Source organism: Symphalangus syndactylus, chromosome 24, assembly GCF_028878055.3.
Source record: "Symphalangus syndactylus isolate Jambi chromosome 24, NHGRI_mSymSyn1-v2.1_pri, whole genome shotgun sequence".
In the NCBI taxonomy this organism is placed as follows: domain Eukaryota; kingdom Metazoa; phylum Chordata; class Mammalia; order Primates; family Hylobatidae; genus Symphalangus; species Symphalangus syndactylus.
This window is the reverse complement of record NC_072446.2, coordinates 43967936-43980000: the sequence shown is the minus strand read 5'-3', so window position 1 is coordinate 43980000 and position 12065 is coordinate 43967936. Positions and strand designations below refer to the sequence as shown.

General features: G+C 49.0%; 1 protein-coding gene across 2 annotated transcripts in view; it reads right to left on the bottom strand.

Annotated features, from left to right (window-relative positions):
- Positions 1-12065, bottom strand: part of EBF4 (EBF family member 4) — a 68900-nt gene that overhangs the window by 44830 nt on the left and 12005 nt on the right. For both annotated transcript variants that reach the window (XR_008654550.2, XM_055265812.2), the window contains exons 3-7: positions 11205-11361; positions 10914-10977; positions 10687-10742; positions 8908-8981; positions 7293-7361 (exon numbers count right to left, since the gene is read on the bottom strand). Coding sequence is in view for 1 of the 2 variants with exons in the window: in XM_055265812.2 (XP_055121787.2) it covers positions 7293-7361; positions 8908-8981; positions 10687-10742; positions 10914-10977; positions 11205-11361 (420 nt within the window). In the remaining variant the exon portion in view is untranslated. The remainder of the gene's footprint in view (positions 1-7292; positions 7362-8907; positions 8982-10686; positions 10743-10913; positions 10978-11204; positions 11362-12065) is intronic.

Here is a 12065-nt window from a genome sequence, read left to right as displayed (position 1 = left end):
GCTAATCAGGAGGCTGAGGCAGGAGAATCGCTTAAACCCAGGAGGCGGAGGTTGCAGTGAGCCGAGATCGTGCCACTGCACTCCTCCAGCCAAAGTAAAAAAAAAAAAAAAAAAGATATTTGTGGCTAGGAACGGTGGCTCATACCTGTAATCCCAGCACTTTGGAAAGCCGAGGCAGGAGGATTCCCTGAGCCCAGGAGTTCAAGACCAACCTGGGCAACATAGTAAGACACTGTCTCTACCAAATATTTTTAAAAGTTAGACAGGTGCAGTGGCATACACCTGTACTCCTAGCTCCTTGGGAGGCTGAGATGGGAGGGTTGCTTGAGCCCAGGAGTTGGAGGAGTTAGAGAGTGCAGTGAGCTATAATTGTGCTGCTGCACTCCAGCCTGGGCAAGAGAGTGAGATTCTGTCAAAAAAAGAAAAAATTAAAACAAACTTGCAATGTACTACTCTGAGAAAGGATCAGTGTCTAGGATTAATGAAGAATCACTAAGGCAGGCCAGGCACGATGGCTTAAGCCTGTAATCCCAGCACTTTGAGGGGCCAAGGCAGGAGTATCGCTTGAGCCGAGGAGATTGAGACCAGCCTGGACGACACAGTGAGATCTTGTCTCTACAAAAAAAAAAAAAAAAAAAAATCAACCAGGCATAGTGGCACACATCTCTAGTCCCAGCCACTCAGGAGGCTGAGGTGGGAGGATTGCTTGAGCCCAGGAGTAGAGGCTGCAGTGAACCATAATCACATCATTGCTCTCCAGTCTGGATGACAGAATGAGACCCTGTCTCAAAAAAAAAAATAAATAAAAAGCCAGGTGTGGTATCTCACACCTGTAATCTCAGCACTTTGGGAGGCCAAGGCAGGCAGACCACTTGAGGTCAGGAGTTCGAGACCAGCCTGGCCAACATGGCAAAATCCCATCTCTGCTAAAAATACAAAAATTAACAGGGTGTGATGGCGCACGCCTGTAATCCCAGCTACTCGGAAGGCTGAGGCACAAGAATCACTTGAACCAGGGAGGCAGAGGTTGCAGTGAGCCGAGATTGTGCCACTGCACTCCAGCCTGGGTGACAGAGTGCAACTGTGTCTCAAAAATAAATAAATAAATAAATAAGCAAACAAATTAAAAGATGTTCAACTTCAATAGTAATACGGAAAACACAAATTAAGGCCATCACAAAATTCCCTGTACACCCACTAGATTGGCAAACGATAAGAAGTGTGACATTATTAAGTGTTGGTGAGGATGTGGAGCAATAGAAACTCAGTATTGTGGGTGGGAGTGTTACTTAGTCAAACCACCTTGGAAAACAGTTGACATTAACTTGTTAAGATGATCACGTGCATATCCCATGACCTGACAATTCCTGACCTAGTTTATATCCTAAACAAACTCTTGTACTTACTCAAATTAAGAGACACAAACAAGAATGCTCATAGCAGCTTTGCTTATAATAGCAAAAACTAAATACGACAAACTACAGCTAAATACAACAAGATAGATAAATCTTAGAAATATGCTGAATTTAAAAAGAGCCTTGCAGAAGGCTGCTGCAATATGATATCATTTTTTTATGAAGTTAAACACAAGCACAACTAAACTACGCCTACACACTTTTTTTTAGGATTATGCAATCTGTGATGAATTTTTTTTTAACAAGCAAGGTCATGATAAACACAAAACTTGGTTTACCTGTGGGAGAGGGTTGGGCAGTGGTATGAGACTGGGGGCAACCGGCTTCAATGGAATTTCTCATGTTCTAATTTTAAGTTTGTTGGTAGGTTCACAGGTGTACATTGGTTATTATACCTTATAATTTTTATTTTGTTTTATTTTTCTTTTGCATGTATCATATAGGATACAATAACAAAATATTTTTCAAATGAATCAAACATTTAAATGTAAACAATGAAACCATCTAAATACTGGAAGCAACCACAGGATACATTTTAAAAATAATATTGGAGTGATAAAGGCCTTTCTAAATATAATGAAAACCCAGAGTATGTAAAAGATTTAGGAACTGGGCAAATTTCACCATAGGCAAAGTTAAATGACTTGAATAAATACGGACAACTCATCACAAAGGGATAATTTCATTAATACACACTCCTACAAATCAGTTTTTTAAAAAGTCAGTAATTTATATAAAAATAAGCACATGGTGGGGTGTTGTGGCTCATGCCTGTAATCCCAGCACTTTGGGAGGCCAAGGCAGAAGAACTGCTGGAGCCCAGGAGTTCGAGACCAGCCTGGGCAACATGGCAAAACCCCATCTCTACAAAAAATACACAAGTTAGCTGGGCTTGTTGGTGCGAGCCTGTGGACCCAGCTACTTCAGAGGCTAAGGTGGGCGGATGGCTTGAGCCCAGGAGGTCAAGGTGCGGTGAGCTATGATTGCGCCACTGCACTCCAGCGTGGGCAACACAGCAAGATCCTGTCAAAAAAAAAAAGAAAGAAAGAAAGAGAGAGAGAGAGAGAAGGAAAGAGGGAAGGAAGGAAGGAAAGAAGGAAGGAAGGAAAGAAGGAAGGAAGGAAGGAAGGAAAGAAGGAAGGAAGGAAGGAAAGAAGGAAGGAAGGAAGGAAAGAAGGAAGGAAGGAAGGAAAGAAGGAAGGAAGCAAAGAAGGAAGGAAGGAGAAAAGAAAAATAAGCACAGGATATGAACAGACAGTTCACAGTAAAGGAAACATAAATAGCCTTTAAATAGCCCTGGTGGGCTCAACCTCACTCAGAGTAAGAGAAACGGAAGTCACTGGGATACCGCGGTTCGCTTACACAATGGAGAAATATGAGAAAAAACAGTTATGGTAACCACTGCTTGTTGTTGCCATTTATCTTCCCCAAGATCACTTACCTTCACTCCATGAAGCTTTACTCCTGGATCATTATATACACCCTTGAACATTTGTCCCTGTCATAATTCTTGGTTATTTCAATGTCAGTATAGACACATAATCCTTCCAATGCACTCTCTTCTCTATTCTGTGAGCATCTTTTCTCCAAGGATCTTGTCTCCACCTTCCCTGGTCAAGCATTACCAATTCAACCCTGAATCCCATTTGCAGGCAACCCATTCTCCATCCATCTAATATCCAGCTCAACCCCTGTCTCATATCTCAACTCCAACAATTCTTTGGCTCCATCAGAATCGATGTCCACACTCTCATCATACTCTTCTCTTTACCCACCTTAAATCCTTCCATTTTAAAAAAATAAATATCCCCTTGCACATACATTTCACTCTCTTGCCCTCTCATGTTTCCTTCTACTCAACTGACAAACCCCTAACTCTGGTTTTATGCAACCACTCACCTGTTCTGCACCTGCACCTGTGCAGCTCAACGTGCCTGGATAAAGTTATCACCAAATTTATGATCATAAATGTCAGGGGTACCCTCAGTGTGCTTGTCAATCACATGACATTCACCCCGCCCCCGCTTCACTCACTGTCTTGGATAACTATATCACGCCCTCTAGTGTCTCCCTCTCTATCCTTATCTTCAGCTGTTGACCTTGGTTCTTAGTTCATGGAGAAAACAAAGCAATCAGAAGACAACGTCCAAGCTCCCACTTGGATATACCCATTTATCCACTTCTATGTCCATGTTCTCTGTCTTCCCTGCTTTTCTATGGATGAACTGTCTATGCTCCCAGCTAAAACCAGCCTCTTTATCTGTGCACTAGGTCCCATCCCTTTTGCCACCTGAAGGATATTGCTTCAGCAATTCTCCCCTCTCTCTTGCATCCTCATTTTTCCCTTCCCTCCTGGCTGTTTCTCATCAGCATACAAGCAAGCTATATTTTTTCTTGGCCCTACACTGTGCTCCAGCCATCATCTGATTCCTTTGATCTCTTTAGAGCAAAACTCAAAGGAGTTCCTCTGCTCATTGTCTCCAATCTCTCTCCTCCTGTTCTCTCTTAGACACAATCCTATCAGGCTCCTGCCTCTCCGCGCCACTGAAATGGCTCCTGTGACAGTCACCAATATCCTCCTCATTGCTAAATCTAATGATCAGTCCCTAGTCTTTGTTATCATATCCATGAGCAGCACGGGACACAGATGCCTCCTTCTTGGAACATTTTCTTATCTTGGCTCCAGGACACGACACTCCCCTGACTTCCCTCTTACCTCACTGCTCACTTCTTCTCATTCTCCTTTGCAGGTTCCACATCTCCGTGACCTCTAAATACTAGACACCCCAGGATTCAGTTCTTAGGCCTCTTCTGTTTGCTATCAACACTCATCCCCTTGATGATTTCATTCATTCAAATTTACATCTGCAGCCTGAACCTTTCTCTTGAGTCCCATCCTCATGTTTTCAGTGGCTTTTTCAGCCCCTCACTTGGATGTTTAGTGAGCATCATAAACATAACACGTTCAAACCAAACTCCAGATCTTTCTCCTCCAAAACCTGCTCTTCCCCAAATCACACCCTTCTCAGGAAACTCCGTCCTTCTAAGTTGATCAGGTCAGAAACCTTGGAGACATCTTTGAATCTTTGACTCTCTCTCTCTCTCCTTCCATAACAAATCCTGTCAGTCCTGCCTATGAAATGAAATGTACACAGAATGCAGCCGCTTCTTACAACCTCCCCTATAGCATCCCTAGTCTCAGCTTCCATCATCCTTCACCTGGGCTATTGTACTGGCTTCCTAACTCATCTCCCTGCCTCGTACAGGTCATTGTCAACATGGCAGCTAGAGTGATCCTGCTAAAATATAAGCCAAGTCTTATCATTCTCAACACCCCTCAATGGCTTCCATGTCATGCCAAAGCCCTTACAATGACCCACATGTGTGGCCTACATGCAGCCTATAAGACCCTGCATGGTCGTGCCTTCCTCTGCCCCATTCATTATTCCTGACATCATTTCCTCCTACTACCTTCCTTGCTCCAGCCACCTGGGCCTCCTTGTTGTCCCTTAAACACAGCAGGCACACTCTTGCGGAGAACATTCTTCCCCCAGATGCATAAATACATCGCTCACTCTCTTACTTCCTTGAGGCCTTGAGGTCTTGGCTCAAATGTCATCTTCTCAGTGAGACCTTAAATACCCTAAAGCTTCAAACCTTCCTTCCTAGGCACTCCCAGATCTTCCTCAATGGCTTTATTTTTCTTAGCTGTTATCACCATCTAACCAGCTATGCATTTTTTTCATTTAGTTTGTTAATGTCTATTTCCCCTACCAGATTGTAAGCCCATGAACACAAGGCTTTTTGTCTATTTTGGTTATTGCTTAATCCACAGCATATAGAAAAGATCTTGGCACAGAGTAGATGCTCAAGAATTGTTGATTGAACAAATAAACAAAAATATTTAATTGGCCAGAGTGTAAGGAATAAGCATTCTCAAAATTGCTGGTTTCAATGCCGTTGATATAACCCCTACAGAGGTCGAATTGGCAGTAACTATCAAAACTATAAATGCACATATTCTTTGCCCCAGCAGTTCTACTTAGTAATAGCCTTCATATAAATTTACACATGTGTGAAATGACACATGGACAAAGTAATTCACTGCAGCATTTTAAAATCCCTGAAAAGGGATGAAAACAACCAAAACGTCCAGCAATAGCTGACTATTTAAATAAATTATGGCATACCCATACAATGAAATATTTTGCAGTAGCAAAAAAGAATAAGACTTCTTGTGTCCTGATATAAACTCCCAGATCTAAATTTTTCAAGGAAAAAGAAAGGTGCTGAAAGTTGTGCTTCCTGCCACCATTTTAATTTTAATTTAATTTTATTATTATTGTTGTTGTTGTTATTATTATAATTATTATTATTTTAGACAGAGTCTCACTCTGTTGCCCAGACTGGAGTGCAGTGGCACAATCACAGCTCACTGCAGTCTAGACCTCCTGGGCTCAGGTGATCCTCCCACCTCGGCCTCCTGAGTAGCTGGGACCACAGATGTACACCACCATGCCCAGCTAATTTTTGTGTGTGTATTTTTTGTTGAGACGGGATTTTACCCTGTTGGCCAGGCTGGTCTCAAATTCTCGGGCTCAAGCAATCCCCCTGCCTCAGCCACCCAAAGTGTTGGGATTACAGGCATGGGCCACTACACCCAGCCACTGTCACCATTTTTATAAAAACAAAAGGAAAGGGTACAAAAAGAACATATAACTATTTTGTTGTATATGCACAGACTATCTCAGGAAGGATACAACAGAAACTGCTAACAGTGGTAGCTTATTTGGTGGGGAATGGATGGGTGGGAGACAGAGGTGGGAGATAGTTTGCTGTAAACCCTTTTAAACTTCTTGAATTTTTGCACCTATGAATGCTTTTTCTATTAAAAGGAGAATAAGATATGGTTTATGTTCCTGTATGGAATATCTAAAATATATTGTTACCAAAAAAATAACATGTACAGTATGCTCTACATAGAGGTGGAGGGAGACTTACTTTTCATTATTTACTGTTTTGTACCATTTGAATTTTGCACCTTATTTATGCATTTCCTCTTCAAAAAGAAGTAGGCCAGGCACAGTGGCTCATGTTTGTAATCCCAGCACTTTGGAAAGTCGAGGTGGGTGGATTGCTTGAGCCCAGGAGTTCAAGACCAGCCTGGGCAATATGGCAAAACCCGGTCTCCAAAAAATACAAAAATTAGCCAGGTGTGGAGGCGTGTGCTTGTAGTCCCAATTACCTGGGAGGCTGAGGTGGGGGGATCACTGGAACCTTGGAGACTAAGGCTGCAGTGAGCCATGACCACACCACTGCACTTTAGCCTGGGCGACAAAACAAAACAAACACACAAAAAAGAAAATAAAGAAATAGAAATCATGGTGTGCAAATGCACTTTCACATGCATCACCTCGACAATTCTATGACCGAAACCTGCCAGCTCTTTCCCCACTTTTCCAGTGAAGGAAACGAACATTCAGAGAAGTCAAATCAGACAGCACAGGGGTGAACTGGGAGCCTGAACCTGGTTTTTGCTGACATGACCACGCCGGCCACTACACCTGGGCAGTTCCTGAGTGCAATTCCCCCCCTCCTTTCCCATACCCCTCTCAACCTCCCTGCCCTCCCTGGCTCCTTCTCTCAGGGAGTCCGGGAAAGCAGCTCCAGAAAGTTGGCCACCAGGGGCCTCACTCAGGGGACACGGCTGGAGGCTCCCTGGTGCCTGGCAGTTTCTCTCTCTGCTCAGAGCCACCCAACCTGGTGCCCTGGGCGGCTGCTCCACTCCTCCCTTGAGCCTTCGTGCTCTGCGGTTGAAAACAGCCGCCCCTCCCCAACTCCCCTCTGAGCTTCCAGGCCCCCTCCCTGAGCCTGTACCTGTCAATGATGACGGGGTCTGAGGGCGTCTCATTCCGGTTGCCACAGCTCTTCCGGTCACAGCACCGGCTGAAGGAAAGATGAGGAAGGAGGGAAGGTGGAAGCCAAGGAAGGAGGGGACCATGACAGTGTGTGAGTTGTGGGGGGCTCCCTGAGCTGAGGGTGCTGATGTCCTGTCTCTGGGTGTGGAATCCTTGGGCTGGAGGGGCTCACTCCCAGGGCCTTGGGGGAGAAAGGCTGTGGGCTCCTCCGCAGGGACCCCGAGAGCCTAGCCTGGGGATGAGGCTGGCCAGAGACCCCTGCCCCAAAGGCACCTCGTTCCTGGAGGACCCAGGAAAGGGCAGGCTGCAGGTCACCCACAGGGTCTCTATGGAAGCACAGTCTACGCAGAGACAGGAGCTCAAACGGTGAGCTCATGAATGACCACAAAGTGAATCTTTTTTTCTTTTTTTGAGACAGAGTCTCATTCTGTCGCTCAGGCTGGAGTACAGTGACATGATCTTGGCTCACCGCAACTTCTGCCTCCTGAGTTCAGGCAATTCTTGTGCCTCAGTCTCCTAACATAGCTGGGATCACAGGTGTGCACCACCACGCCTGGCTAATTTTTGTAATTTTGGTAGAGATGGGGTTTCACCATGTTGGCCAGGCTGGTTTTGAACTCCTGGCCTCAAGTGATCCGCCTGCCTCGGCTTCCCAAAGTGCTGGGATTACAGGCGTGAGCCACTGTGCCTGGCCAACGGATGGCCACAAAGTGAATCTGCCCGTGAAAGCAGCGTCCACACCAAGAAGTGCTGTGTGGCCAGCAGCCCAGATGCCGGTCATGCCTCTTCCTTGTCACTCCCCTTTCCAAGGGCAGCCACAGTTCCAACCACAGATTTATTTATTTTAAATTTATTTTACTTTATTTATTTTTTTAGAGACAGGGTCTGGATCTGTCACCCAGGCTAGAATGCAGTGGTGCAATCATAGCTCACTGCAGCCTTGAACTCCTGGGCTCATGCGATCCTCCTGCCTCAGCCTTCCAAGTAGCTGGGATTACAGGCGCCTAGCTACCAACTACAGATTTCAGAACCTTGTTCTCTTTTCCATGCATCAGGAACTGCCTCTGAGGACCCTGTATGACTGGCATCTCCTGGGGAGACCTTACTAGAAATGCCAAGCTCTGGGATAACAGGGAAAAGGGAGCCAAGAGCTGTGCACCCCCTCACTCCTGCCCTGCCCCACCAGAGAGCTGCCCTAGGATTCAAAATTTCCTCAAAGATTAGCTTCTGAGCTAATCCCAGAGGCCTTCCCAGGCCCTGTTCCCGCAACCCCAGCAGCCCTCCCCTGAGCTTTATTAGCTAAGCTTCCCAGCGGCGGCAGGAGGCCTCTCTTACAAAAACACTCAGAGAAGCCACATAAACAGGCCAGGCTAATGGGGCCTCAAGGACCCTCTCCTCAGCCAGTGCTGTGCCCAGGGGCCTCACCCCTCCCTTCATCACCTGCCACCAGGCTTCTCCAGGGAGCAGCAGCAGAGAGCAGCCAAGGGCAAGGGCGGCAAGGGGGCAGGGCCTGGGTGGAGTCCTCGGAAACGCCTTGGCAGAGGGGCGAGGTGTGAGTGACATGGCCATCTCACCTGCACATGATCTCATGGGTGAGCAGCACTCGGCACATTTCGGGGTTCTTGTCCTGCCCCTCATAGATGATGGCCTGGGGAGAGGGAGGTGCACAGGCTGGAGGGGAAGGAGGCTCCTCTGAGGTGCAGGTGGCAGCACAGATGGACCTGGCATCTCCCAAGCCTAGGCCCAGGGAGACGCTGCCCCAGGGAAGAGCATGCCCTCTGCCTTGCTCTGGGCTGCCGTGGCGGGGGATAACCCCTCCTCCCAAACCAGACCACCATCGGCTGGCAAGAATGGTATGAAGTCTGCAGATTCTGTCTGTCTGTAGGTGGCTCTTTCCAGAGCTGGCTCTGCTTGGGGCAGGGGGTTCCTCATGGTGCCAGGACAAAGGTCAGGTGGCTGGTGGGGTAGACATACTCCTGTGCCCACCCAGCACCAGGCCCCTCCCCTCCCCCAGCATCCTCCTGTGTGCATCCTCCATGTCCTGGCGGACCTCTGCTTCTGTTGATGAGTGTTGTCCTTCTCAGCTATCCCTGCCAGCCCAGTCAGCTCCAAGGGCTGCACGGCTGCCTCTTCCCCCTAGATACCTATTGCCTCTTCCCCCATACGATCCCCAGCCCAGCTTGGTCTTCCCCTGGGACTGCTGCATCACCTCCTCACCAGTCTTCCAGCCTCCCTCTGCCCAGAAGCAGGAAGTGAGCTTCCTAACTGCAAATCTGCCTTCCCAGTTTATAACCCTCTGTGCCTTCCCCCATTTGTGGGATCCCTCTCTCTGTGGACTTCCTCGAACCCCTTCCACACCCATCCCCTTGACAGTTCCACTTGGCACTGCCTGGCCTGCCACCCCCAGCCCAGTGGCCATGGGTATTCTAGAAATAAACCATTCTTCCCTCTGCCCTGGGATTGGGTGGGGGCTGCCAAAAGACCCTGCCTGTGTAGGAAGCCCAGATCTCCACCTTGCATTCCTAGCCCGCTAATCTGGCCCATTTGAGACTCAGCCCCCTCCTTGCCAGCATGCACAGCTTCTCTGAAAAGCCCTGAGATTTGGGGCCCTGTGTTGGCAGAATCCATCAGGGCCTATTCAGGTTTCAGTTTCCTCCAGCTCCTTATGCTGGCCTCTGAGCCTCCTTCCCGTAACCGTCACATCAGCAAGGTGCTGAGGGTCTGCAGTGGAAATTCCCAGGGCTGCACCCACATCCCCTTTACTGGACACGTGTACCTTCCCATGGCTGTGGCCGATGTCGGCTGCAGAGGGCTTCCTCCTGAGAACTGCTCTCAGTGGATAGGAACTGCCTGGTCTGAAAATGTCTGGGAGGTTACATGCTACCCTTACGAGTGGTTCCCAGCCAATGACTAGGATATGGGGATATCCAATGACTGGTGATACGGGGTACAAAATCCTGGTACTTGCTTCAAGGGGGGACACGTCTGGTGCCATTCCTTCTCCAGAGCTCCCTGTGCAGTTTTCTGTCCAGCTTGCCTCCCTCCCCTGCTCCTAGGAGCCCCTCCCATCTCCCCAAATAAACTACCTGCACCTGAATTCCCATCTAAAGCTGGGCTGCTAGGAAACACGACCCAAGCCAGGGTTTTTGTACAAATATTGTCTTTTCTAGAACAGAGGGCAAGAGCCACACACCCTCCGGCATAGGCTGGGGTGAGAACTGGGGGAGCTAGGCTGATGGGGATGAAGAGCATAGGGAGATGAGGGCAGGAACAAGGAGGCTCACTCAGACCAGGAGGAGGCAGGGTCCAGGAAGAGAGTGAGATGGGCCTCAGCACCCCCTGCGCTGACTCACCTGCTTGGACATGGAGTCGATGAGACGCACGTAGAGGTCTTGCTCTGTCCGCAGTCCTAGGATGAGAAGATGGAGAGGGCTTGCTGCCGGGGGAGCATGTGCAGCCTCAACGACCAGACCACATCACACCCTCCCCAGCCCTAGCATGTGGGGCATTAGGTGTCGCATGATGCTGCAGTGCCCAGACTTCAGGGGCAGGGCTGGGTAGGGCAGGGGCCTGCACTCACCATTGTTATACACCAGCCGGAGGCGGTAATGGATCCCATTGTTAGTCTTTTCTGCCCCGGGCTCCTGCAGGGACAAGATAGGAGGATGCTCGGGTGCTCAGGGATCCTCCAGCCTCCCTCGCCCACCCCTTCTCCTAACCCTAACTTCTTTCCCACCCCTTCCAGCCACTCAGCCAGCATCCATCCATTCATCTGCCCTAGTGTGTGTGTGTTTGTGTGTGTGTGTGTGTATGTGTGTGGTTGGGGGTTCCCTCCCGGGGCCAGTCCCAGCCAAGCCCACGAGCCTCTCACTCGGTCCTTTTCCACGAAGTCGATGAAGGCTGTGCGCTCCACCTCCACGGGCTGCCCTTGCCGGTCGTACATGGCCAGCACGAAGTGGAAGAAGTTGGATTTCCTGAGGTTGGAGGGAGGCTGCTTCTCAAAATGTGCTCGTGCCAGACCCACGCCACTGTGGGAGGAAAAGAGCTGGAAAACCACTGGAAGGCCCCCCAGTGAGAAAGACTCCAGCGCCTCAGGCCAGGCAGGCACGCTGGCCAGGACATGGCTCCAAGATGCCAAGAGTTTGGGCAAAAAATCCAACTAGACAGGCCCTTTCCAGCCTGACCAGGGCCATCTTGCTTCCAGATAGAGGTCTCTCAGCACGGAGGGCACCCCAGCCTGCCCCCTGGAAAACAAGAGGCACAGTGGTGACTGCAAAGGAGGAGGCCCTGTCAGTCTCCCTCCCAGGCTTGTCCCTGGGCAGCACATTTTGCAAGGCCAGTCTCAAAAATCAAAAGTATGAACCAATCCGTCTTTCTGACCAGAGGCTCTTGTGACTGTCCTTTAGGACTTCAAGGAGACCCGGGGGGCCCTAGAACAAATATCCCACTAAACCCCAGCCCAGGCTGAGGCTGTCATGAGCCTGTGGTGTTGCCTGGGGAATGACGATGTCCATCAGACCCTTGGAGGCATCAAACTGGCTCAGGACCACTAGTCTGCCTGGTCTGGGCCCTGGCTGAAGGTGGGGAGCACCCCCAAAGTGTAGAGGAACCTGCCTCCAGGCTTTGGGAGAGACAACCACAGGCTCCCTTGGGCAGGAGGAACTTCTCTTCTGGCCTTGCTAAGGGATCTCTCCTGGCTCATCAGAAACCATGCCCAGAAGCAAGGCCAGAG